Here is a 26643-nt window from a genome sequence, read left to right on the forward strand (position 1 = left end):
TCCTGTTGTGTGTCTGTCTGTCTGTCTGTCTGTGTGAATGGATGCCTAGCACTGTCTCTGTGTGTGGATGCTTTCTGTGTGTAGTGTGGTGTGTGTCTGTCTACATGTTTTTTTTCCTCCCCCCCATGCCTCCCTCCATCCTTCCCCTCTCATCCTCTCCCCTTCCTCTTCACCACCTTCCATCCTCCCTCCCTTCCAGCCCACCACCGCCTCACCTGCCCCCAACCCCGGTCTGGCAGATGATGAGAGTCTGGTCTCTCCCACCGAAGCACACACGTGAGCACGTGTGTGCACAAATATGTGGCTGACCAACTCTGAGCCGGACCCTCCCCCCTTCAATCCCCTCTACATCCCTCTCCCCCTCCCCTTTCCTCCCCCCTGCCTCCCAGCCTCCCTCCCTGCCTCCCTCCCCCCTCCTAGCTAGCAGCGCACACATACACACACAAAACACCTGTGGTGGCAAACACCACCAGCACACATGCACTCACACTGGTGCCACCACCTCTGCCTTGGGCCTCTGTGTCCTTGAGCAGATATGTGGTGGTGGACCAGAGAAGCATTTCTTTCCAGCAAGGCAAAAGGCATGCACTCACTGCACACACACACACACACACACACGAAGAGGTGAAGACGAGAAGAGGCAACTTCTAGAACCAGCAGCAGCAGGTGAGTGTCGTGTAATTGTGTTGCTTCCCAAGGCCACTGCCCATGCTCAATGCTCAGTCTGCTGAAACTAAAGAACTAGCTACAATCACCCTTCCTCACATGCAGCTCAGCTCAGCTCAGCTCAGCTGCACAGCACACTGACTAACTAGACACTACAGCTGGTGGTAGAAAAAACAGAAGTCTAGATTCTAGAAGATGTCCTGGTGGATTTTAAACTTTCAAATCTGTGCTAGGATTGCCTCGCCCGCCTCCTCCTCCTCCTCCTCCTCCTCCTCCTGCCTGTAATTGTGCCCTCTCCCCTTGCAGTTGCGCCGTCGTGATGGGTTGGTGATGTGCGTGCGCCGTCTACTTGTTAGCTCTCTCCTCCTCATGTTGGCTGGGCTTGCCAGGCACTGGCTGGCAGCAGCTGTTGGCTGTGTGCTAGGCTCAGGCTGTGGCGCGCGTGACTGGACTGGGAATGTTATTGTAGCGGCAACACTGGTTGTGGTGGTAGCAGTAGTAGCTGTTGTTGTTGCTGGGCTGGTGGCTGCTGGCCTGTGCTGACTCTGCGCACTTGGTCTGGTCTGGTCTGGTCATTGGGATGCAGATGTAGGGTGTGTGTGCATCATCCATGGGGAGCATCAGAGCAGAGCAGAGCAGGTTGGCTGGCTTCTGTCTGTCGGGCCTAGTCAGTGGCAGGCACTGAGTGAGGCGGTGGTTCCTTTGGGCATCACGTCACCCATCATGCAGAGCGGCAGGTCTGCTGCTCTGCTGCTCCGCCTCCTGCTTCTTCTCTGTGTGTGCTGCTCTTGTGCTTAGTGTGCTGCTCCGCTGCTGCTGCTGTGCTGGCAGGCAGCACAGCAGTGGCCTTTTTGTTAGATCAGAGAGTGGGTGTTGTCTCTCTGAGTGTCCTCCTCTTACTTGCTTGGATAGGAGTGGTGGTAGTAGGTAGGCATTAAGATGGACTGACTAGGTGTTACGTGTTAGGGCGCCCAGAGAGAGGGGCCAAAAAGATGGGGTGGCAATTGTTGGGTTGCTCCTAGTATTATTGGTGAATTTCTGAAGAAAATTTTTTTTCCATTGGCTAGAATGGGGGTTCGGGGCTGCCCCAGACCCGCCTCTGTGGGGTGGCAGCACCGCCAAAGTGGGTCCGGGGCCATGGCAAAAATGCCCTCAGTCCCTCCCAGCAATCCCCGTAGAGATAGGAGTGATGGTTCTGTTGTTTTTCTGAGGTGTTCTGAGTGAGTGTGGATTCTGTGATAGCAAATGAGAGTGGATTCATGGTGTCTCATTGGAAATCTCATAAGCTATCATAGAATCTACACTCAGAATACCTCAGAAAAACAACAGAACCATCACTCCTATCTCTACGGGGATTGCTGGGAGGGACTGAGGGCATTTTTGCCATGGCCCCGGACCCACTTTGGGGGTGCTGCCACCCCACAGAGGTGGGTCTGGGGCAGCCCCGAACCCCCATTCTAGCCAATGGGAAAAAAAATTTTCTTCAGAAATTCACCAATAATACTAGGAGCCACCAATTGCCTTGGGATTTTTGGGGTGGAGGACACCCATGGGTGGCTACCACCCACCCCAGCTTTTTTGCCCCTAAGGGCTCCACATTGTGAGTTATGGGCAAAAATTTATTTTTTGAAAAAAATTTGTAAAAAATCAGAGGAAGGTCCAATCGACTTGAAATTTGGGTGGCAGGTAGAACACAATGTCCCCTTCAAAACCAGCCACTTTTTGTGATCCGAACCGGTTCGGTTCGGATCCGAACCGGTTCGAAACCGAACCGGACCGGGGGGGTGGTCTGGCAAAACCAAAACCGAACCACCCCGGTCCGGTCCGGACCCGGTTCGGACCCGAACCGAACCGGGAGAACCGGTTTTATGCACATCCCTACAGTCACTTACTGTAGCTTAAGCCATCCTGGAATAAATAGCCAGACTCTAAAGAGCAGCTAGTTCCAAGGAAGCTTTGGGCTTGATTTTCTTGAATAGCAACCTGCCCTCGCTTTCCTCCCATGCTGCATGGCAAACTGCTTTTGAAATGGTGGGGAACTTCAAACATATTTTCCAACACAAACTGAAGAGAACAAACTGAAATTGAATCCAAACAACACAAAGGTACTCGTTGTGGGAGCTCAGGATGGTTTAGATCTGCCTGTTCTGGATGGTGTTACACCCCCCCTGAAAGATCAGGTATGTAGTTTGGGAGTACTTCTGGTCGCAAACCTCTCCCTAATATCTCAGGTTGAGATAGTGGCCAAGAGTGCTTTTTATTTTATTGTCCCACCAGCTTGCTTGGTGGGACCCATAACCAGGCCTTCTCTGGAACACACACCAAATGAAACCAGAATCTCCCCATCTCTAGTAGTCTCTGGTTGTTTTTAAGCCACTTTAAAAAACACACCTGTTTTAGCAGGTTTTTAGTTTAAGAAATTTTAAACATTTAAAGTTTATTGATGGTAATCTTAATTTGTTTTTTACATGATTTTAAGTTTTAGTTGCTATTTGGTTAAATTGTAAACTGCCCTGAGTTTTTGTATAAGGCGGTATAAAAATATGATAGATAGATAGATAGATAGATAGAGCGTTAGGATAACATGTCCAATGCAAGCAAATCTTTCATTAGGTTAGTGCAATCCTGCCATTGTGCAGGCTTTAGTAAGTTCTCTGAATCATGGTCCATATCCACCAAGAAGCACATCATGTTGAAATCCAGTTACAAGCCATTTACATGTATTATAAAGTTCATCCCAAGTCTACGGAAAAGGGGGAAAATGAAATTCAGGCACCATCCATACAAACAACTTCAATTTGTTTGATTTGTTGATGATGAATAAATAAATTGTATATAGCTTTGTGTTGCATTCTGCGCACTGTCTTATTTTACTTATTTATGTATTACATTTATAAATCGCCCCATCCAGAGGCTCTGGGCAGTGTACAGCAACTTCTTAAAAACATATAAAATCCACAATTAAAACACAATGCTAAAAACAATATAAAAACAATTCAAAAACGATTAAAACCATTTAAAACCAATTAAAATACTTTTTAAAAACAACAACACTTTACAAACCTTGGAAGGCCAGGCCAAATAAATAGGTTTTTAGGGCTCTGTTAAAGGCCGACAGCGAGCCTAAACTGCAGATATCTGCCGGGAGTGCATTCCATAGACCAGCAGCAGCCACAGAAAAGGTCCGGCTCCGAGTCACCACCAGACGTACTGGTGGTAACTGGAGACGGACCTCGCCAGATGACCTCAACGAGCAATGGGGATCATATCGAAGAAGGTGCTCTCTAAGGTAACCCAGACCCAAGCTGTTCAGAGCTTTAAAGGTAATAACCAGGACTTTGTATTTCGCCCAGAAACATATCGGCAGCCAGTGCAGCTGTTTTAAGACAGGCATAATATGGTTTCTCCGGGTTACCCCAGAGACCAATCTGGCTGCCGCATTTTGAACTACCTGAAGTTTCCGAACTATGTACAAAGGCAGCCCCACGTAGAGCACATTGCAGTAGTCGAGCCTGGAGGTTACCAGCTGATGCACCACTGTTTTAAGATCGTTCTCTTCAAGGAATGGGCGCAGCTGTCGAATCAGCCGAAGCTGATAGAAAGAGCTCCTGGCCATAGCCTCCACCTGAAATACCATGGTGAGGTCTGGATCCAAGAGCACTCCCAAGCTGCGTACCTGTTCCTTCTGGGGGAGTGTAACCCCATCTAGCACAGGAAGATCTAACTCATCCCTTAAATTCTGATCCGCCACAATGAGCACCTCTTGCTTGGATTCAGCTTTAATTTGTTATCCCTCATCCAGCCCATTACTGCCTGTAGGCAGGCATTTAGGGAGTTAATGCCATTTCCTGATGATGATGAGAAATAGATTTGGGTGTCATCTCCTGATGACCTCACCCAGCGGTTTCATGTAAATATTAAAAAGCATTTGTGACACAATGGAGCCCTGAGGAACTCCATATAATAGCTCCCATTTTAAAGAGGAACTGTCACCAAGCTCCACCATCTGGAATCTGTCTGAGAGATAGGAGTGGAACCACTGCAAAGCAGTGCCTCCTATCTCCAATTCCCCCAGGTGATCCAGAAGGATACCATGGTTGATGGTATCGAACGCTGCCGAGAGATCCAAAAGAAGCAATAGAGTTACACTCCTCTGTCGATTCCCCGGTAAAGGTCATCCATCAGGCCGACCAAGGCAGACTCAACCCCATAGCCAGGTCTAAAGCCAGTTTGAAATGGGTCTAGATAATCGGTTTCCTCCCAAACCGCCTGGAGCTGGTTAGCCACCACTCTCTCAATCACCTTGCCCAACCATGAGAGATTGGAGACCGGCCTATAACTGTCTATCACTTAAGTGGATAAGTAAAATAAAACAATGAGGTGGATATATGTATTGGTTTATTGGTTTTCAGTTTAAATAAAATGACTGTCAAACACATTTACTGACTCAGAGTAATATAGCTCATTCATACACACGCACACACGCACACACGCACACACGCACACACGCACACACGCACACACGCACACACAATATATGGCTCAGAACACTCTCTCTCTCTCTCTCTCTCTCTCTCTCTATTTTAGCCCTATTCACACTGTACATGCCTACAGGTGTCTGTACACATATATGTTTTTGTGTGAATGACTGTACATGCATTCATTCTAAATATTTAAAAGTAAAAGGTAAACCCAGGTAGAGACCCTCTCAAATGCAGAAAGTAGGGGCTACAAGCATGGAACATAATGTATGAATTAAAAAAATGTGTACAGCTCTGTACAGCGTATACAATGCACAGATTGTACATACATTGAATGTAACTTGTGAATAGGGCTTTTCATACATGCCAATCCAGGGCTGGCATCAGCCCAAAGCATCCCTGGGCAACTGCTGGGCCTGGCATTTGTGGTGGGCTGCCAATGGTGACACCTGCTTTGAATCATGGGGAGGATTGGAATCAACCAGCATGCAGCAGCTGCCAGTTGGTGGGCTCCCTCCTTTTCCTGTGGCACTGGGAGTCATTCTTGGCAAGACTAGCAGCAGCAACAATTGTGTTCCAGCCACCTCTGGCTGCCCACATAATGCCTCATGTAGCATCTGTGATGCCACATAGAAGGGGGCCCATAAGAGGTCACCTTGACAAGGACCCTCTTAAACCTGGAGCCAGCAATCCTCTAATCCTAAACTCATTAGCCACAGTTCAGCACAGAATTAAGTGCATGTAAATCTTCAGGATCTTCAGTCGCCTGCCCACACTTCCACCCTCCTGGGTCCCCCCCCCATCTACCCGCCCACCCTCTGCTGTATTTGAACACTACGGAGGCAGCAGGCAGGAGGGTGGGTGAGTGATGGGGAGTGAATGCCTGCCCTCCTCTCCCTCACTGCTTCCACCCACCACTTGTCAGTGGCAGCAAGGAGGGAAGGTGGGCAGATGGCTGATGGGGAACACCTGCCTGCTTGCCCACCCTCTTTGCCATCACTTCCTCCTCCTGCACTCGCCACAAAAGCAGCAGGTGGAAGTGGTAGTGGCAAGGAGGGCAGCTGAGTAGGCAGATGTTCCCCATCACCCTCCTCCCTGGTGCCATGGCCACAAAAGTATGGGCGCTGGGCAGGGGCAGAGGCTGCAGGAAGGGGTGGACCACATCAACCAGGCTGTTGCCACACCTGTCCACTTTGCACCCTGAGCAGGCACTTAGCAAGTGGGTCAGCTCTACAGAATATGTTGGACAAATAATCATGCCTGAATCCCTGCCTTTCCCCCCCCAGAGAGGGTGTCTGAAGAGCTGCAAAGAGAAGATACAAGTTCAAGGTTTGCCAACAACAAAGAAATTAAACAAGTTGTCAGGGTTAACATGGCTTACAATAAAACTATACAACTGTGACTAACTGATTGCTCTTGAGTTTGCATTTGTAAGGTCAGAGTTTTTAAACCAGTGAATTAGTACTACAGAAACAACACTGTTACCTCATTTGTTAGTACTCAGTAAATAGGCTGGACTGGGTCATTACAGTAAACCCTTGTAGACAGAAGTGGCTGACTTTTCTTTACCTGCACCTCTCCAAAAGCCAGATCTTCAGGCTTTCTAGGTTCCGCATCCCATGGATTTGGAGGATGCAGTTCAATTAGCATCAGTCCATTAGCTTCATCCATTTCAACAACTAGAAAGAAAATACACAAATGATTACTTCAGTGTTGCTGGAAGAAGTTTAGTTTAGTCCTACAGAGCTGCCCCATTTCCCACAGAAATGAATGTGAAGTCACTCAAGTATATGTGATCCAACTGAAGCAATACTTTAGTTTATTGAATAAACTCCAGTTGTTGCAATATGACTTTGGTTGAAAAGCAGTATACAAATAAATGAAGTAGTAGTAGTAGTAGGAGCAACAGCAGCAGCAATACATTTAGGATTGTAATCTAAATAAGTTTAAATCTAATATCCCATATTAGCTACTAATTCATACTGAAGCCTTGGATCCATATAGAGCAATACAAATGTTTTAACTGTGTTATTAAATCAGACAGACTACAAACACTATGAATATTTATATACCACTTCTCAACAAAAGTTCTCAAAGAAGTTTACATATAAAAATAAATAAGACACGTGTGTGCTATTTCCCGTGGCTCTCTGGCCATGTACTGAATGCAAATCTAATGGTTCCACTGCTGCATTAACATAACCCTAAGAATGGTAGCACCTTTGATAATTTTCCACATGTATATTTGGTTAATATTCAACTTAGTACTGAAGTGTTGATGCCATAGATTTAAGTTTAATTAGGTGAGGTCCCTGTTGTATATTCATAAAGATCAGACCAAATGTTTGACCTGGAACATTTACAATCTGCTGGAAATTCTGAATACATATGCAACTAAATTGCCATCTGACTGGAATAAACCAAAGAAAATCACAGGACAGGAGAAGGATATTGGGGGTATTCCTCTTCTGGTTGGCTAAATGTAGTGTTCTCCAAATGCCACAATATAGCATACCTTTGTTAGGACCAACTTAGTGTCATGCCCTTACCTTTGGATAGTGAAGAGGAGAAGAAAGTTGGCAACCCTCCAACAGAGCAACAGAATGAGAGTTCATCTGTTGGACCACAGGAAGAAACTGAGACAGGCCAAGTTGAGGCTGCAGCTCCCGGAGGACTGTCAGAAGCTGCACAGGAGAAGGGGGATGTAGAGCCAAGCCCAGAACCAGAGAAAGCACAAACAATAACACCCCAACAAAGGAGATATGAGCATCACTGGCAACAGCTGGAAACACTCAGACTAAGCAAGTGGTAGCTTAACAAGCAAGATAAATGCTGAATCACTGGCAGCTGATTGGAGGAGGAACCCAGTTAGTCAAAGCACTATAAATCAAAGCCAGCAGGCAGAGAACACTGCTGGAAACAACAAGTCTCTTTGAGCTTACTACAGCCAAGTTTCTGACTCAGAAGAAACCCCTGCTTTGTGTTGGTCTCTAGAGACCCCAACTTTTTCTGCTGCTACTCTGCTAACCTGACTGAGTCCTGACAGCTGCCCTAGCTGCAATGCCTCCCCTGGGAATGCCTTGCACTCCTTTTGCTCTGGAACTGTGCTGTTGGGTAAGCAGACTGAGTTTGCAGGGGAGACTGTCTGAACCAGATACTTCCAGTAAAGTGTTCTCTTGTGTTTTCTTTGCAGACCAGGGAGGACTTCAAGGAGCTGTCTCTGACCTTGACAGCAACCTTGATTTGGGCAACAGATAGACAGGCTCCTAACATTGAGCAGATAACATGTCATCAGCAAACTTTGGAGTTCCCCCCAACTTTTCTTCAGGCTAGATATTAAGCATAAGTGGCAAAAGATTGTGCATGGGCAGGGAGGAGTAAAACTGTGCATGATGCTGAAGCCCAAAGGTCAAAAGCTTGCTTGCCACATTTTTGTTGTGCCTGATAAAGGCATTGCCCCACAGTGAATTTGAGATTTATCTAATGGACCAACATGTTAGAGAGCTCAGGAGGGGAGACTTCTTTATCTGCCTCAACTACAGTGGAAGTGCACAGGTACAGAGAGCACTGCTAGTTAATATTGTCTGGAGACATAGAATTAAGGTTCCAAATAAAGTGGTTTATTTAGGAAATCCATCAGGGAGATAAAGACCTATCATGCCTCACTGCTAGCTTCATACAGAAAGGGGAGAAGAGTGAAGAGTCTCCAGGAGGCTTTACAAACAGGGCTTCTACCCTGAATCTCCTTTGGGAGAGAGTGTATGCATTCACACACCAGCCAAGCCTACCCTGAAGTCCCTTCAAGATCCCTGGACCCACTCTATACACAAATCAGGCTTTGTCTTGTGAATTCTAGCTCATCTTGAGTTATTTCTGGGTTTAAGCTACTTTTTCTGAAAACACTAGAGCAAATAGGGAGAGGCATTGACATAGAATCATTAGCATGATAAGAGAGATACTCTCCTTACAAATGCAGATATCGCTGTTTAGGAAGCTCTCTTCCCCCACTCCCACTGGCTAGAAGGAAAACACTGAGGCTTGCCATGTGAACTTGCATCAAAAGCAAGCCCAAGAGCAGAGGGGAGGGCCTGCTTCCCTCAATGCTGTGAGTGTAATTCGAAGTGGCTTCGCTCAACATTTAACCCGCAGCATGAAGCCATGTGCGAATAACTCCCAGGTGAGCAAATGAAACCTGAGACTATCAGTCTAACAAAGGGGAATCAGAGTAGAGAAAGCATGGCCAGAGGAGTAATGCCCTTACTGGCTATCTCTATCCCAATGTCCCTAGTCGTGAATAAGGTTGCTGGTGCTAAGGGTCGATGCCATCAGGAGCTGCATCTCCAACACAACACAGCTACCTGGGATCGTTGTGCCTTGTAACAGTTGGTAGTGAAACCAACTAGAGGAAAGACAATCCTGGGCAGATTGGTGACCAGGACCTGGGGCGAGATATAAAGATCCTTTGTGGATAAAATAGGACCTGTGGCCATTGTGCCATTTAATATATGTAAGTAGAAAGTCCCTCAGAAGTCCTAGATGCTATATTTGCTTTCAGAAGAGGAACCTCTCTCTTTTTAAAAGATGGGATTAGTTGAATGGAAGAAGATCAAATATTTTCAGGGTGATCAGAGGTTATCTATAATGCAGCAATAAAAAGTCCATAATAAATAGTCAGTTGGAATGTATGCACAGTTAAGACAACATATGAAAAATTCAAAAAGGACATCAGCATGGTTAGCAAACAGAGTCAAGGAAATTATAAAAGACAAGGAGGCTTTCTTTTAAAAGTAGAACAGAGCCCAAATAAGGAAAACTAAAAGGAATATGAACTCAGGCAAACTAAAGGTAAGTTGACAATAAGGTATGTGGGAAAGCAGTATTAGAGGCTTATTACAAATCTATGTGCAACCTGTCCTTGCTTCCCTGACAGCCAACCACTTACCATCTCACTGATTTTTACATAGCCCTAGTAATTTATCAAACTAGTTCTACATAATTTAATCCCGCAATAGTTCCTTCAAGCACACAGAAGAACAAATCTTGTTGAGGAAGAATCAGCGTGGCTTCTGCAAAGGAAAGTCCTACATCACCAATATTTTTTTAGTTCCTTAAGGATGCCAGTAAGTATGTAGATAGGGATCATCCAGGAGACATTATGGGTAAGATCCAAACATACTGGTGCACAAGCACAAACCAACCACCTCCTTGGGGAGAGGTAGAATTCTATTTTAGTGGCAGACCTTCATGCCTTATCACATCACAACCTGCAATGGTGAAAGCCCGAGGGCACAAAGAGCTCCAAAAGAATATCTCCAAACTGGATGAAAGGGTGACAAAATGGCAAATAGGGATCAGTGTTATTAAATGGAACTGGAAAAGATGCAGAAAAGGGCAACCAAACTGATCAAAGGGTAGGAGCACTTTCCCTGTTAGGAAATGTTAAAGCATTTGGTGCTTTTTAGCTTAGAACAATTAAAAAAATAAGGAAGCAAGATAGGGTTTATAAAATTAAGTGAAGTTTAAAGAAAATGGATAGATAATTTCCCCCTTCTCTAATCCTAGAACTTGGAATGATCACCCAATGTAACCGATTGGCAGGAGATTCAGAACTGCAAAAAGCAAGTACATTATATGGCTGATAATTAATGTATGGGATCTGCTGTCACATGAGGCGCTAATGGTCACTTTTAATTTACCTGGGCACTTTCTAAATTACATGGTAATACTGCCGTAGTTTACTTTGGCTTGGCAAAATTGTATTGAAACCATACATAAAGGATGTTGTGTAATGCCACTAGCAGGGGGAGCAGTCTTTTCTAGTTTGTGGGGAACCATCCTACAATGGAAAATTACAGCTAGAAAAGAGTGTTGTCTTCATGTCCTGCTTGTCAGCTTCCCAGAAGCATGTGGCTGGCCATTTTGGGAAACAGGATACTGGACTAGCTGTTGGGATGGGGAGAGGAAAGCAGCAGCGGCAGTGGAAGAAAACAGTGGTGGCAGCGGGTGGGCAGGCATATGGGTGGTGGTGGGAGAAAGCGGGGGTGGTTGGGCGTGGGGAAAGAAAGTGGGGGCAGGTGGTGGTGGGAAGAAAGCAGGGGCAGACAGGGGGCAGGGGAGGAAAAAGTGGTGGTTGGTGGTGGCGGAGGGCAAAGTACAATTCTACACAAAGTAGAGGAAGGATGAGGTAAGCAAGAAGAGGAAGAGCAGTGAGTGCCGGGGAAGCTGCCAAGGGTTTCAGTGCCGCTGCATAATCTGGCCCCTCCTCGCTCCAGCTGCCCGACTGAGGAGAAGGTTATTGGCCGCAGCGCTACTGACTGACTGATGGAGGCAGGGAGGGAGAAGGGAATCAAGCATGAAGCAGGAGGTGGAGACTGTCTCAGCGACAGCAGCAGCAACGGCTCTTCCTTCACCCTCACATCTTCACCCCTTCTCCTCCTCCGAGCTACCGCCTCCGAGAGGGGAAAAGAAAACAGAAAACTGCGGTAGATGGGCATGCAGGCGGCAGGGGGGAATGGTGGTGGTGGGTGAGAACAGGGGGAGAACCAGTGGGGATAGAGGCTCAGATGCTCTTTGCCCAGGCCAGCTAGATACTATTACCCTTAGTCAGAGGTATCAGATGTTCTCAGTTTTGTCTTGTGTTCCTGGTTTCCATCCCACACTACTGGCAACTGACTTACTCTGCATCTGACTGAATTTCCTCTCTTCCTCTTTAACACACTTACCAGCAAAGCAGAAGAGAATCTGGTCAAATGTCCCATCCATCCAATGGATGAGATTGCTCTTCATTAAGATCACTTGAGTAAATCAGATATGTACTTATTTTTAACCACATTTCTAACTGACTTGAGAACAAAAACATTTTGACTTCCTTTGCTAACAAGCATGGTGCTTCTATATAATACCACCCATCCTATAAAATAAAATGGTAACATCACTTTACCTAGTTCATCTTGAGAGAAGCTATCTGGAGGGTTAACATACTTCATTGTGCTCACATCCAACCTCCAGTTATGCTTGGTGCAACGTACACATCTAGGTTGAAAAACAACAAGCCAATGCAATTTTTATCTGCACATATTTTTTGTGAGAACCTGTCAATATGTAGTACTGAAGAACAAGCCAGTAAATACAGATCCCATCATGGAAGAAAGAAAACAATGCCAAGCTGGCCAGTGTTTCAGGAGAATGTCATAGTCTGAGTGCTGGGCAAGTATTGAGAAGGTGCAAAGTTGACAATTGGGAAATAACAGTAGGTTGGTAGGTGGCTATAATTGAACAAGGAGGGACAGATGGCCCGAGCTGGGCCACTGAAATACTTGGCAGCGGGTGGGGGACTGGCTGCTCTCCCACTCATGCTACCTGACTCCTGGTTGGCTCCTGATGGGAGGACTAATTTTGCTTTCAAAAAAGACAAGCCCTCTCCAGGAAGGAAAGGGGGAGGAGTATCAGTCCTCGCCTCTCCTTCTAACTGACTGGCTAATGCCAGAGTTCATCCTTTGAAGTGAGCTTGTTAACCCTAAGATGGGCAGAGTCTTCAACCCAGTCCAGACAGATAGCTTCTAATGCATCTAGGCATCTCTCCTTTCATTTAATTAATTAATTAATCTTCCCGGCGGGTAGACCGGGCCTCCGGTGGAAGTTCCATTAGATCAGGTGTCCTATCATGCGCGCGCACGTGCAAGGCCCCAGTTGGGCCTGAGACTTTGGCGAGAGAGGAGCTCTGTTCGCGAGCTCCTCTCTTTTTTTGGCAAACAATGTGGTGAGCACTCGGGGGGCGGGAGGGCGGCAGTAGCTTTCCTTTGCCCCTAATCCGCTCACGGGGGGGGGGGGGGTGGCTGGTTTCCAGCGCCCCAATTACACAATAGAATACGGGCGCTGGAGGGGGCAAAGAGGCGGGAGGGGTAAGCAAGCCCTCCCGCCCTTAAAGGAAGACCCCCCACCCGGACCCAGACCGGCCAAGTCCGAACCGGTCTGGACAGTTCGGAGGCCTTTAGAATGGCCTCCAGACCGGCTCGGATACACCCCTATGGTTTTGCTCTCAAACAGGGTTGCGAGCCCCATTTGTGAGTAAAATCCAAACAGTACCGCATGTGCAGCATGGCCAGGAACAGCTCTCCCTGCCTTTAAAAGGCTGTGCTGAAAACATGGCGCTGGCCAGATTTTGCTCACAAACAGGGTGTGTGGGCCTGTTTGCGAGCAAACCCATGCCCCCTGCATCTGATGTCAGGTGCAGGGGGCGTGGCTAGGGGGGCTGCTGGCCGCAGGCTGAACCGGGGCCACTGCTGGCCTCCCTACGCTACAGGTTTCCATGTTCATCTCATTTTACTGCATTTTACTCATTTTGTTGCAGAAGGGAAGCTAGAGAGTATGAAAAGGGGAAATGGGCCAAGGTCCAGACATACCTGTCTGTGAGATCTTCAATATCTTTAATGAACAACCCTCCCTGGTGTTTGCACATGTTCTTGCATGCTCGCAGAGTATCAGTGTCCTTGTACAAGATGTAACTCTTGCCTTCTTCTTTGTTCCTGAGGAAATTGATTCCTTCCTTGAGTATAGCAACCTCAGGAGGAGTGAGGGACAGCAAGATCTTGCTAATTTGTTCCATGCTGTTTGAAACCAAAGGGACAACAATAAGAGATAATAATAAGACATAATACTGCACAACTGGGGGGTGGGGAGAGGTTTTTCTTCCCAGAAAAGAACTTTAGAATGAATTGCTTGTTCCTGGGTAGCAATGTTTATTAAATCTGTGTCAGAGATTTATCCTTATCTCAAGTGGTCTACTGGAGAGTTGGGATATAAATAGTTTAAACAAAACAAAACATTCAGTCACCACCTGTATGTGTTTCCTTTCAGTTTGATTCCCAGCTCTGACTGGCTAAGAGCTGGCACCTACACGTTGCTCCCTGCTCCCAACATTTGCAGGTGGCATAGATGTAGAATGGAAAATTCCTCTATTGTTTTTTTCTATTGTTTTCTACTGCTGAAGTTGGTGATGAGTCACTTATCTACCAAGGGCAGACAGGGTGGGGGAAGTGGGTATGAACAGACTAGCTTCATTAACATAGGCGCCAGATGATAGGATCACTTTAAACTGTAACTCGTCCTGCTTCTTAGAATGTGAAGGAATCTTCTCTTAATTTGCTTATCTCTTTTCTGTAAGACCGGAACTCAGAGCAAAGTCCAGCCCAGAGGCAAAACACATGTGTTAATGAAGTAAACTAATTGGTTCTAGGGCAAAATGTTAACGCCCAGATGTGTAACAATGCCAAGGTTTAAAACCCCAAAAATCGGGGGATTCGGGGCTTCTTCTCTGGAGGGCCGTGAGGCACCAGGAAGGGGTCACAGCGCTGTAATCAATAAACGGTGATATTGCTTCCTTCAACCATCCTTGTCTGTCTGGTTTATGCTGACTGGGTTCCCCCAGGTAACATAAACTGGTGCCGTGACTCGGATGGTCGGCTGGTGAATTACCTGCCCATCGGTGGCTGCTTGGGGGATCCTTTCTCACGCCGTGGGAGAGCAACCCTTCAGGCGCCACTCCTCCCTTTTGAAAGGAGGAAGGTTTTGACCCCCGACGACGTGAGACCTAAACTCCCAAGCCCACCGAAGACGGGCGCGGAACGAGGCACACCAACGCAGGAGTCTGGACAGGTGGAGTATTAAGGGTCTCGAGACAAAGGGGAGCCAGGGAATCGCCCACCCTGTGCCAAGAGCCGCTGTAGGCAGAGGGCACTGCCTAGAAGCAGGACGGGCTCTGGGAGGAAAAGGGAGGTTGTGTGAATGTGTGCAGTTTGAAAGATATTTGGTGAGTGCAGAGGGGGACCCTAAAGAGGGGAACCCACCGTGAAAGTGGTCCTTGCAGTGGCAAGGCGGGACTCCTGAGTAAGTCCTCTCTCTCGGCGACGAGAAGGGGACCCAAATCGGAGGTGCGGGCTGTGAAGTTGTCTGTCTATAATCCCTCTGTGGCTCACTGCAGGACCCCCTACCCGCAGTCCGTTTCCCTCTCCTATTTGTCTGTTTGTCTTGAGTGAAAGAGAGCACAATTCTGTAATTATGGGTGGGGGTGGGTCAAAGGTATGCACCCCACTGAACTGTATGGTCCAGAACTTTAGGAAAGGTTTCACTAGAGATTATGGCGACCCACCCTGCAAGCCTGAAATCCTGGTTAGACACTGTACACTGAACTGGCCAGCCCAAAGTCCAACTTGGCCGGCAGATGGAAGTTTTGAGATAGATGAGATTCGCAAGGTTCACATAACAGTGACTGAAAGCCACCCTGACCAGTATGCATACATAGACCAGTGGATGTTGAACGTTATAGAGGGGCCAAAATGGCTACAGGACTGCAAGAAGAAACAGGGGGCAAAGACGGTGCTAGCGCTCCGCACCAAAGGCAAGGGCAAGCTACGAAAGTTGGAGGGAGAAGAGGCCTCGGCACCACCACCAAGCGCGTTACCCCCGCCTCCACCCCAGCTCCTGGAGCCTGAGGAAGAGCCAGAATCGCCCCTACCGCCTCCACCCTACAACCCATTATACCCCAAAGTTCCCCAACCGAGCGATCCTCCATACCAGTTCAGGCAAACGGAGGAGCGCATACGGTATGCGAAAGAAAAAGAAGAAGAAGAGGCGAAAAGGAAGAAGGAACAGGAGCGTTTAGAGTGGGAGAAGAAGAAGGAGGCTGAGTTCAGAGCACGTGAGGCAGCCGAACAGGAAGAACTCAAGCAACTACAGGCTAGGGTGGAAGAATTGGAAAAGGAAAGAAAAGAGAAGGGGGGCAAGGAACAGTTAAACCCAGAAGAAGGAGAGGGAGTGACCATGGCCCCCCTGCGTGTAACCACCTTCCACGGGGACAAAGGGGAAGCTGTGTACCAATACCAGTATGTGCCTTTTTCGTCTGCGGACCTGCTGAATTGGAAGCGCACCACCAAGACCCTAACTGAAGACCCTAGAGAGATGCTGGAACTTTTCGAGACGATCATGCGCACCCACCGTCCCACCTGGGGAGACATACAGACACTGATGCACACGCTACTGTCTTCGGATGAGCGAAGTCGTGTCCAAGAAGGAATGAAAAAGGCATTAGACGAACAAGCAAAGAAACTCAAATCAGAGATAACCCCAAAAGATTTATATGAGCTTTATTTAGTAACCAAAGACCCTGATTGGCATCCAGGCGTGGGGAAGGGAGATGAGTTTCTGGCCAAGTATCGGGACCTAGTACTAGAAGGCATGAGGGCGGCTGGACGAAGAAATATCAATCTCGCTAAAGTATCGGAGGTCCTGCAGGGACCCCAAGAGGCACCCGGAGCATACATGGAGCGGCTGAAGGCAGCCTACCGGCAGTGGACAAGCATCGATCCGGACAATGAAGGAAACCGAAGACAGATCAACATGACCTTCATAGCTCAAGCCCAGAAAGACATCCGTCGAAAGCTGCAGAAAAGAGAGGAGGCGGTGGACATGCTCGAAGAGATGTTACTGGGATTGGCTAGAAATGTGTATGCAAACCGGGATACGGAGGAAGAAAAACAGCAAAAGGCTGCTGTTGTGATGGCGGCTGCCATTAGAGGGGAGTTGCCAGGAAGACGGGGGCGAGGTGGCAGTACTAGAGGACGTGGTCGAGGGGGCAGAGGAGCCCAACAGGAACGTTTGGGTCGCGATCAGTGTGCAATCTGCAAGAGGCATGGGCACTGGAAGAATGAATGTCCAGAAAGACCCGAAGAGGGAAATGCAGACAGAGGGCACAGAGTTTCGCGAGTAATGGCTGGACGCGCGGAGGAAGAGGAGTGACGGGGCCAGGGTTCATTGCACCAGTTACCACTCACCCCGGAACCCATGGTGACTTTGACCGTACAGGGGAAGAAGGTGCCATTTATGATTGATAGTGGAGCTACTATTTCAGCCATTCAACACCCAATAGGAGAGAAGACTGCTATCAAGTTACCAATACAGGGAGCCACAGGCCGCAGTAACTCCAGGCCCATCTTTGATGTGGACAATTGCAGTCTTAAGGGGAATACCTTTAGACATCAGTTCGTGTGGCTCCCCGATTGTCCAATGAACTTATTGGGAAGAGACATTCTGTGCAAATTACAAGCCACTTTAACTTTTTCAAAAGATGGAAGCTGTACCCTCGAGACGCCACAAGGGGGGGATATATGCACAATAGAAATGCCCAAAGAAAAGGCTTGGAAGTGGAAAGCCTGGTGGGATGGGAAATCGGAAGCCACCAGAGTCTTGATAGCGCAAGACATAGCAGAAAGCTTGCCAGTACCTAAAGAGGTTTGGGCAGAAAACGGAGGATTTGGCATGGCCATCAACCAACCCCCTGTGTGCATTCGAATGAAGCCAGGAGCCATACCCGCTAATATACCACAGTACCCCATCTCAGAAGAGAAAAGGAGGGGAATCCAGCCAATTATCACAGCATACCTTGAAGAGGGGATACTACAAGAGTGTCAATCTGGATGGAATACCCCACTCTTCCCAGTGGAAAAGAAGGAACCAGGCCGTTACAGACCAGTGCAAGACCTGCGGGCAGTAAATGCAAGAGCTGAACCCATGGTAGCCCTAGTGGCTGACCCATACACCATAATGAGTAGAGTACCAGGCGCTGCTAGATGGTACACAGTACTGGACATTAAGGATGCTTTTTTCACAATCAGATTAGCACCTGCCTCGATCCCTATCTTCGCTTTCACCTGGCACCCCCCCCTGGACTCCCCGGGACTCCAGAACAAGCAGATCCGGCTAAGCTGGGCCAGATTGCCACAGGGATTCATACACAGCCCGAGTTTTTTTTCAGAAGCTTTATCTAGAGATCTGGAGGGTCTAGTTGTACCCCCAGGGGGGGCAGTCTTGCAGTATGTGGACGATCTTTTACTCGCAACAAATACAGAAAAAGATTGCAAAGAACTCACTATAGAGGTGCTTAAAAGACTTGCAAACTGTGGCTACAAAGTATCCAAGAGCAAAGCCCAACTTATACAGACTACTGTAAACTATCTGGGATTTCGGCTGGAGGAAGGCCAGAGATACCTATCAGGAGAAAGAGTAGAAGCAATTTGTGCCATTCCAGAACCCAAATCCAAACGTGGTCTGCGAGCATTCCTTGGAATGACTGGCTATTGTCGCGTCTGGATACCAGGCTACGCCCAGATAGCCCAGCCCTTGTATGAGGCGACTCGAGGAGAAGGCGAGATGCTGTGGGGAGAGGAACAGAAGAAAGCGTTCCAGGAACTGAAAGACATGCTAACGAGGGGCCCAGCTTTAGGACTCCCAAACCTCACGCTACCCTTTACGCTATACGTGCTTGAGCGGGGGGGGTTAGCAAAGGGAGTCCTGACACAGCAAGTCGGACCCAGTATGCGACCCTGCGCATATCTTTCAAAAAGATTGGATGCAGTAGCAAGAGGATTCCCTCCCTGCTTGAGAGTTGTAGCTGCAGCAGCTGTACTGTTACAAGATGCAAAGAAACTCACTTTCGGAGCAAAGACTACAATAGTCACTGAACACTCCATTAGATCTTTGTTAAAAGAAGGGACTATCAAGTGGATGACAGGCTCTAGACTCATGAAATATCAACTGATGCTGTTAGAAGACCCAGAGGTCGAATTACAGGTGACCACCAGTTTAAATCCTGCCTCATTTCTACCCGATGAAAATGCAGAAGAGGGAGAGACGCATGATTGCCCAACGCTGTTGCAACAGACCTGGGCAGTCCGATCTGACCTACGCACGGTCCCACTGAAGAATGCAGACCTGCAGTGGTTCACAGATGGGTCCTCCTTTGTAGAAAATGGGGTGAGAAGAGCAGGATATGCCGTGGTGAGTCTAGTGGACACTATCGAAGCTCAGCCGCTACCCACGGGCATCTCAGCCCAGCTAGCAGAACTAATTGCAGTTACCAGAGCCTGTGAGATGGCAGAAGGGCAAACTCTGAACCTCTATTCGGACTCAAGATATGTACACAACATGGCACATGCGTACGCTGCACTGCATCATGAAAGGGGCATGCTAGATTCTAAAGGGAACCCAGTGAAATACCAGCAAGAGATCCAGCGGTTCATGGACGCCATGCAGCAACCCCGCAGTCTGGCTTTTATGCACTGCCGTGGACACCAGAGAGGAGGAGGGGAAGTGGAAAGCGGCAACCGTAGAGCTGATGCAGCAGCGAAGTTAGCTGCACGCTCAGCCGAAATGATTATGGTGTCCCTTATTCCAGACCTAGCTACCCTGGAAGAGGAATGGGAGTATGGAACAGAAGACAAAAAGCTGGCAGAAGCCCTGGGAGCCGTGAAACAGCAGGGGAAATGGATCATCAGAGGGGGGAAGACACTAGTCCCCAAGGAATATGTGACAAGACTTGTGGAGGGCTTACATGAAGGCACGCACATGGGGGCAGAGACTATGTATGAACTCATTCGGAAGAAGTATTATGCACCAAATTTGTCTGCTCATACCCGACAAGTAGCCAGGAAGTGTGTAGAATGTGCTAAAGTCAACCCCAATACCCGGCCTCAAGGACAAGCAGGGCAAGTAGCAATGGGGGCCGGCCCGATGGACATTATTCAAGTGGACTTTACAGAGATGGTCCGGCAAGGACCCTATAAATATCTCCTGGTCATTGTATGCACGCTAACTGGCTGGGTGGAAGCCAAACCATGCAAGGCAGAAAGCGCGCAGGCTATGGTTAAATACCTGCTTAACGAACACCTGCCCAACCACGGACTGCCAATACAAATTAACTCAGACAATGGGGGGGCATTCGTGAGCAAAGCAGTACAAGACGTTTCTAGGGCATTGGGAATACAATGGAAACTCCATTCCTCGTGGAACCCACGAAGTTCCGCGAAAGTGGAACGTATGAACAGGACACTCAAAGATCATCTAGTCAAGCTAATTGAGCTCACACAAATGAACTGGGTGGCCCTGTTACCATACGTACTGTTTAAAATTAGAAACACACCAAGGGGAAAGGAGAAATTAACTCCATTCGAGGCTATGTGTGGGAGGGCGTCACCCATCCTGCGTACTAGAGTTGAGGACCACCCCCCGTCCACGGCCCAATGGGCTAAGGTCCTGCACGATGTACGACACTCCCTACAAGAAACCATCCCCATTCCTATTGTGGATCCAGTACACCCCTATGAAGTGGGAGAATGGGTGTGGGTGAAGAAATGGAAGGTAGAGCCTTTGAAACCCAGATGGGGAGGTCCATACCAGATTCTGTTAATCACACCAACTGCTTTAAAATGTGCAGGAATTAAGGCGTGGGTCCATCATACCAGGGTTAAACGGGCAGAGGCGCCTATCTCGTGGGTTGCACAGAAGACTGGAGAGACTAAGCTGAAGATACGTCGCTTACCCTGAGTCTACCCCCTGCTACACCCTACCGGAACGGGTGCACGTCTTCGCACGGGTCCAGGGTACATCTTTGGAACGTCCCTACGGGTGTGCCCATACCTGGAAGCGGCACACCCTTTGTACGGACCACCGGCGGGGGTGGGAGAGAGTGTGTTATTTCCTGGTTTCAAGCTTGTAACTAAAAATGTGGTCTCGAACACTGTTGTTTTTATGGGTAATAGGAATGAATAGCACCTACAAGGTTTCCCACCCGAAAGTCCCTGGGCTTCAGACTGTAATCGGAGCCACATCCCTTAAAGACTGCTGGGTTTGTACTCATGGTGATATACATTCTGAAGAGAAGGTAGCTCTGGTGGCGGGCCCCATCCCCCTAAATTGGTGGGTTCAGAAACCCAGAGTAAATTGGTGCTCCCCCTGGATCAGCAACACCGAATTGGCTTGGCGACCAACCACGGGAGGGGGGAACCGCCAGACCTACCGCTACCAGAGGGAATGGAAACGAAATTGGTATTCAAAAGGGGTCCCGGAATATGAAGTTGAAACATTAATTGGCCAGAATCCAATTTGCATTGAGAACAAAGGGGGACCGGGACCCAATTTGGGGGAGATCTCCTACACTCACTGTGCCCACACATGGTCGTTTGATAAATCCCTTGGCGAATTCACGCCACGGGCTGACGATCATGGACCAGACCAGGAAGAGTGCGATGGGGATGATCCCTCTGTGGGCAAATATCCTGGATTGTATGGGGGAGAGATGACCCTCACCTCTGTAACCCTATTCAATTTCACTGAAGGCCACTGGCGGGAGGAGTCGAAATTCCTATGGAAAAACACCCTATATGTACACGATCGGCTAGGTATCCTGATCAACAAAACACAAACCAAGCATGACACGTGTGATAGCAAACTTAACACGTGGGAATCCCCTTTCTGGACCCTCTGGCTGAGCATAACCTGTGCACACCACAAAGACCCAAATGTAACACTTTCCTGGTTCGGGGGAAGGGCCAGCAAGTCCGGACCCTTCAGCCTTGACAGAGAATGTGGAACGGCCCTGGGCATAGGAGAACGAAGAGTAGGGCCAATGAAGTGGGAAATGGGGGACGTCCTGACCCTGTCCTTGCTCGAACACGGAATGTACTGGCTCTGTGGTAAAAACGCATACAAAGCACTGCCACAAGGTTGGAATGGCAGATGTGCCCCTGCTTATCTAGCACCCAAAGTAGAGATCCGCAAAAGCCTAAATGCCTCTGAAGTTTTGAACATGGGCAGTTTCCTGCACCGCCTAAGGCGCGGCGCAGAGAACCCCCTTGTGGTCCGCAACACCGGATTCCACCAGGCTTGGCGGGCTATGCTACCGGGACTTGGGGTGATTGAGCTTGAAATAGCGGTCAAAAACATCTCAAAGGAGATGGAAAAATCTTTCAATAGCACTCTGAAAATGTTAATGGAAGTTCAGCAAGAGGTTGATTCATTATCAAAAGTGGTTGTGCAAAACCGTAAAGTGCTCGACATTCTTGCTGCTCAGCAAGGAGGTGCCTGTGCTTTGATCGGGGAGAAATGCTGTTACTATGTAAATAATCAGGGAAAAATTGATCAGGAGGCAGCCAAATTGAAGGAATCGATACAGGTCTTTCACAGCATCGGCCAACCCCCATCTGGATGGGGAATATGGGAATGGCTCACGAGTTGGCTGCCAGACCTAGCCTGGCTAAAGTCATTATTTGTTGTTTTTGTTATCATTGTTATAATTTTGCTAATGCTACCTTGTATAATACCTTGTTTAACTAGAATAATAGAATCTGCTGTTTCTGCCATAGTTAGAAAGGAAACCGCACCACTTATAAAAACAATGTATTCTAATCTACCCTTAAAGGAAGAGCCATAAAATGGGCTCTTGAGGGGGGAGATGTAGAATGGAAAATTCCTCTATTGTTTTTTTCTATTGTTTTCTACTGCTGAAGTTGGTGATGAGTCACTTATCTACCAAGGGCAGACAGGGTGGGGGAAGTGGGTATGAACGGACTAGCTTCATTAACATAGGCGCCAGATGATAGGATCACTTTAAACTGTAACTCGTCCTGCTTCTTAGAATGTGAAGGAATCTTCTCTTAATTTGCTTATCTCTTTTCTGTAAGACCGGAACTCAGAGCAAAGTCCAGCCCAGAGGCAAAACACATGTGTTAATGAAGTAAACTAATTGGTTCTAGGGCAAAATGTTAACGCCCAGATGTGTAACAATGCCAAGGTTTAAAACCCCAAAAATCGGGGGATTCGGGGCTTCTTCTCTGGAGGGCCGTGAGGCACCAGGAAGGGGTCACAGCGCTGTAATCAATAAACGGTGATATTGCTTCCTTCAACCATCCTTGTCTGTCTGGTTTATGCTGACTGGGTTCCCCCAGGTAACATGAATGCAGAGCACCCCTCTGCCCCCACTGGTTTTTGTGGAGAACAGAGGGACTTTTTAAAAACCAAGAAGATTTTTTGGCACACTTTGAGCATCCCTACCCCACAGTATCCTGGATTGAGTGTACTTCTGCTTCTCCCTTGAGTAGTTTTGGCACTCAGCACAGCCACCCCAGGGACGTTTACAAGGGATGATCCCTATTTTAGAAGTGTGAAGTTTCTAATGTTGTCTTCAGAGCTCAACTCTTTCCCCAGCATCTCAGTGGGAGAGAAGACGGATCTTGTTTCTTGCATACATCCACATGAACAGAGGTGTGTAGGGGAGAGGCTTCCATAAAGTGAGGTGGTTGACTCAAGTGACAGATTTTTGGGGGTGCCAACTGGGCAGCAAGATGTCCCGTGCTGCCTCATGTCATGTGCCACCCTACCACCTGCTGCTCACCTATCACTGAAGCAGCACTTTGCTGTGTCATGGCACAGCTACCACTCTGCAAAGAGATGCCCCAGGACAGTCCTCTGCTGCTGCAAGTGCGGCCTCCTCTTATTGCGGTGCACACCCTCATGCAGGGCTAGTAATGCAACAGGGGAAGAAGTAAAAAGCAAGTTAGGAAAGGTCAATAGAGTCCAGGAGACATCACCTTACTCTACTGCCCTTTCTCTAATTTCTTCTTCCACTTCCTTTATCTTTCATTACTAATCTGACATGAGGAAGGTAGGTGGCAGGGTGCATGCCAGGGCGCTTTCCAGATTAGACCCTGCAACGGGGTCACAGAGGATCTCGGAAGTGTGCTTCCACACTTCCTGTGTTGTGACACCGCAGTCCCTACGCGAACAGCAGGGTGCCATTCAGATTTCTAGTGCCTTGTTTCTAATTTAATTGCTGAGATATAGAGCTAAGACGTTGTATATCTGGTGTAAAAAAGGTGTTGTTTTTCCGGGTTGTAAGTTTCCGCGAGACTGCTCTCCCTGCAGGTTTTACATTTTGAATGTGATTTGCCGGAATGAGCCATTTAGCTGTTTTTGAGTGGCTAATCTGGAAAGCGCCCAGATCAGGAGGAGGAGGAGGAGGAGGGTCTTTGCATATGTCTCTATGTGCATGTCTAGTGAAGTGGTGGCAACAGCTGTTTTTGCCACCGCAAACGAAAAAGGAGTGCATGAAGGGAGCAGTAGGATTTGGTGCCCTGCCTCTGATGTGCTGGGGATGTGCATGAAGGCTAATACAACACAGAATGCACAGTCTGCCTGGCATTTCCAAAACAGGCATGGTTCATTTTGAGCTGCTAATAATAGATTGTAGTTCAATGTGTTTCTTCTATCATCTCTTTAAACAAAAGAACACATACCTTCGTAGCTTTTAAACCAGAACACGACAGGCTATTGCAGAGTAAAAACAGCATACAGCAAATGGAGTACAACCTGCCTGTGGGATTCCCAGAGACATCTGGTGGGCCACTGTGTGAAACAGGATGCGGTGGCTCTTGGCGGGCCCGCTGGCGGCGGCGGCAGCGGCAGCACTCGGGCCTGCTGGCGGCGGCGGCACTCGGGCCCGCTGGAGACTGGGGGGCGGGAGGTAGCCTGCCCCAAAGAGTGCACAGATGCTCTGTGCGAGGTCGGCTTGTAAGTTTCTATTTCCTGGACTTTGGGAGAGAATCTAAACAGGGGCACCTGTTTAGATTCCTCCTAGACCTAGAGGAACTCATGATGTTCTCCAAGGGAAACAAAGTCCTGTTCTATATTTCTGGAATGGCTTGTCCTAGAGTTCTGAAATTGGGCACAGATGTAGGACAGGTTAGCAAGACTCTGTGTATTGATATTGAAGTAGATCAGTCAATCCAATGATTTTTAATGATTTTTTTTATTTTTTAAAAAACTTCAAACAAGTCATAAGTGGCTTGTTTCATGGTAGAAAAATACAAAAACTTCTGGATCTAAAGCCCCCCCCCCCCGACCATAATTCCAACCCCATTTGAAGGATTCTGCCCTTTTCCTTTATAAGAACGTGCAACATCTCCCCCCACCCCAATTTTGCCAACCTTTTACATTTCAAGAATGGCTGAGCTTAGAGTTCTGAAATTAAGCACATGTGTTACCCAAGATGGCAGGACTCTGTGTATTTTTATTTCAAGGACATTGGCTAATTCTGTGACTTTAAATGAATTTTCCCCTACTGCAGTAAAGCTCCCAGAAAGAGTTATATCTATCCATAGAGTACTTCATACCTAGTGAAAGTGGAACTAGCTGAAGCAAAATGGTGTCCGGAATGAAAACTCCTGACTAAACCAGCTTTCAGGGCTTTCATCAATTGTTTGGTCTTATCACCTTTCGTTGGCCAGATGGAGGTCAGTATATGTGCGGGGCTTGGTCCTCGTCCTAGAGGTGGGAGTCTAGGGGGCCTTCAGACCTTGAAAAGTCTGAAAAACTCTGGATGGACATCTGGAGAGACCTTTCTGTGCTCATCAGACTGAATGAAGAGAGGCTTTTCATCGCCTAATTACAGACGACCTGCTCTATTCCTCTTATCTTATCTTTCCTAATAAATCTCTGAGATGTTCACGGCCGTGAGTTTGGCAGATCTACGTTTTTTTTCTTCTTCATCGAAAGCTCTTGCTTATTTTTTTGCTATCTTTACTTTGCAGGAGAACTCAGTATTCCAATGATAACAGCTTTCAGTTTCGCCCCGAAGAGGTTTTTTTTAAATGTCTGATATTCCAGCAATTACTTATTTCTTATTTTCATCTTAAACCTTAAACTACCAACAGCATTTGTTGGAGATTAGTGGCCCCCCCCCCTTTCCCTCTCTCTTCGTGAACCTCCCCCACCTCACCTTGAACTTCCCAGCACGGCTGTGAGTTTGTCAGATTTACGGTTTTTACTGTCAACTTTTGCTTATTTTCTGCTATTTTTTATTTTTGAATCTTTCTATGGACTTGACCAGAGAGCTCAGCATTCAAATGCTATCAGCTTTTAGTTTTGCTTTGAAGAATCCTTTTAAAATGTTGGAGGCTACAGATAAATGACTGTGCCCTAAAACAGTTGGTCATGGAACCGACCAGAGAGAAGGTGAACTTGGATCTAATTCTGAGTGACACCCAGGACCTGGTGCGTGATGTCAGTGTCATCGACCCTTTAGGGAACAGTGACCACAGTGTCATCAAATTCAGCATACATGCGGGGAGAGAATCACCAAGGATGTCTAACACAGACATTTTGAATTTCAGAAGAGGAAACTTCTCCAAAATGAGGAGTATGGTGAAAAGAAATCTGAGGGGGGAAATCAGGAGAGTCACTTCGCTCCAGAGTGCATGGAGTTTACTCAAAACCACAATACTAGAAGCCCAGTTAAATTGTATACCCAAAAGGAGGAAAAGTACCACTAAGTCCAGGAGGATGCCAGCATGGCTAACGGGTACCGTCAAGGAAGCCATAAAAGAAGACTTCCTTCCGAAATTGGAAGGCCTGTCCAAACGAAGAGAACAGAAAGGAACACAAACTCTGGCAAAAGAAATGCAAGGTGACAATAAGGGAGGCAAAAAGAGAGTTTGAGGAACATTTAGCCAAAAGTATCAAGGGGAATAACAAAAACTTCTTTAAGTACATCAGAGGCAGGAAACCTGCCAGGGAGGCAGTTGGACCATTAGACAAAGAGGGAGTGAAAGGGATGATTAAGGAGGATATGGAGGTTGCAGAGAAGCTGAATGAGTTCTTTGTATCTGTCTTC

The 26643-nt window shown here is 47.6% G+C and overlaps 1 protein-coding gene across 3 annotated transcripts in view; it reads right to left on the bottom strand.

Moving 5' to 3' along the window:
- Nucleotides 1–26643, bottom strand: part of LOC128324957 (cytidine monophosphate-N-acetylneuraminic acid hydroxylase-like) — a 76335-nt gene that overhangs the window by 39192 nt on the left and 10500 nt on the right. For 2 of the 3 annotated variants that reach the window (XM_053250204.1, XM_053250206.1), the window contains 4 exons: nucleotides 13550–13753; nucleotides 12088–12179; nucleotides 7697–7831; nucleotides 6717–6826 (listed from right to left, as the gene is read on the bottom strand). In XM_053250204.1, coding sequence (XP_053106179.1) covers nucleotides 6717–6826; nucleotides 7697–7831; nucleotides 12088–12179; nucleotides 13550–13753 — 541 coding nt within the window. The remainder of the gene's footprint in view (nucleotides 1–6716; nucleotides 6827–7696; nucleotides 7832–12087; nucleotides 12180–13549; nucleotides 13754–26643) is intronic. The other variant, XM_053250207.1, reaches the window with a different exon arrangement.

The sequence above is a fragment of the Hemicordylus capensis genome, chromosome 4 (assembly GCF_027244095.1).
Source record: "Hemicordylus capensis ecotype Gifberg chromosome 4, rHemCap1.1.pri, whole genome shotgun sequence".
Lineage (NCBI taxonomy): Eukaryota > Metazoa > Chordata > Lepidosauria > Squamata > Cordylidae > Hemicordylus > Hemicordylus capensis.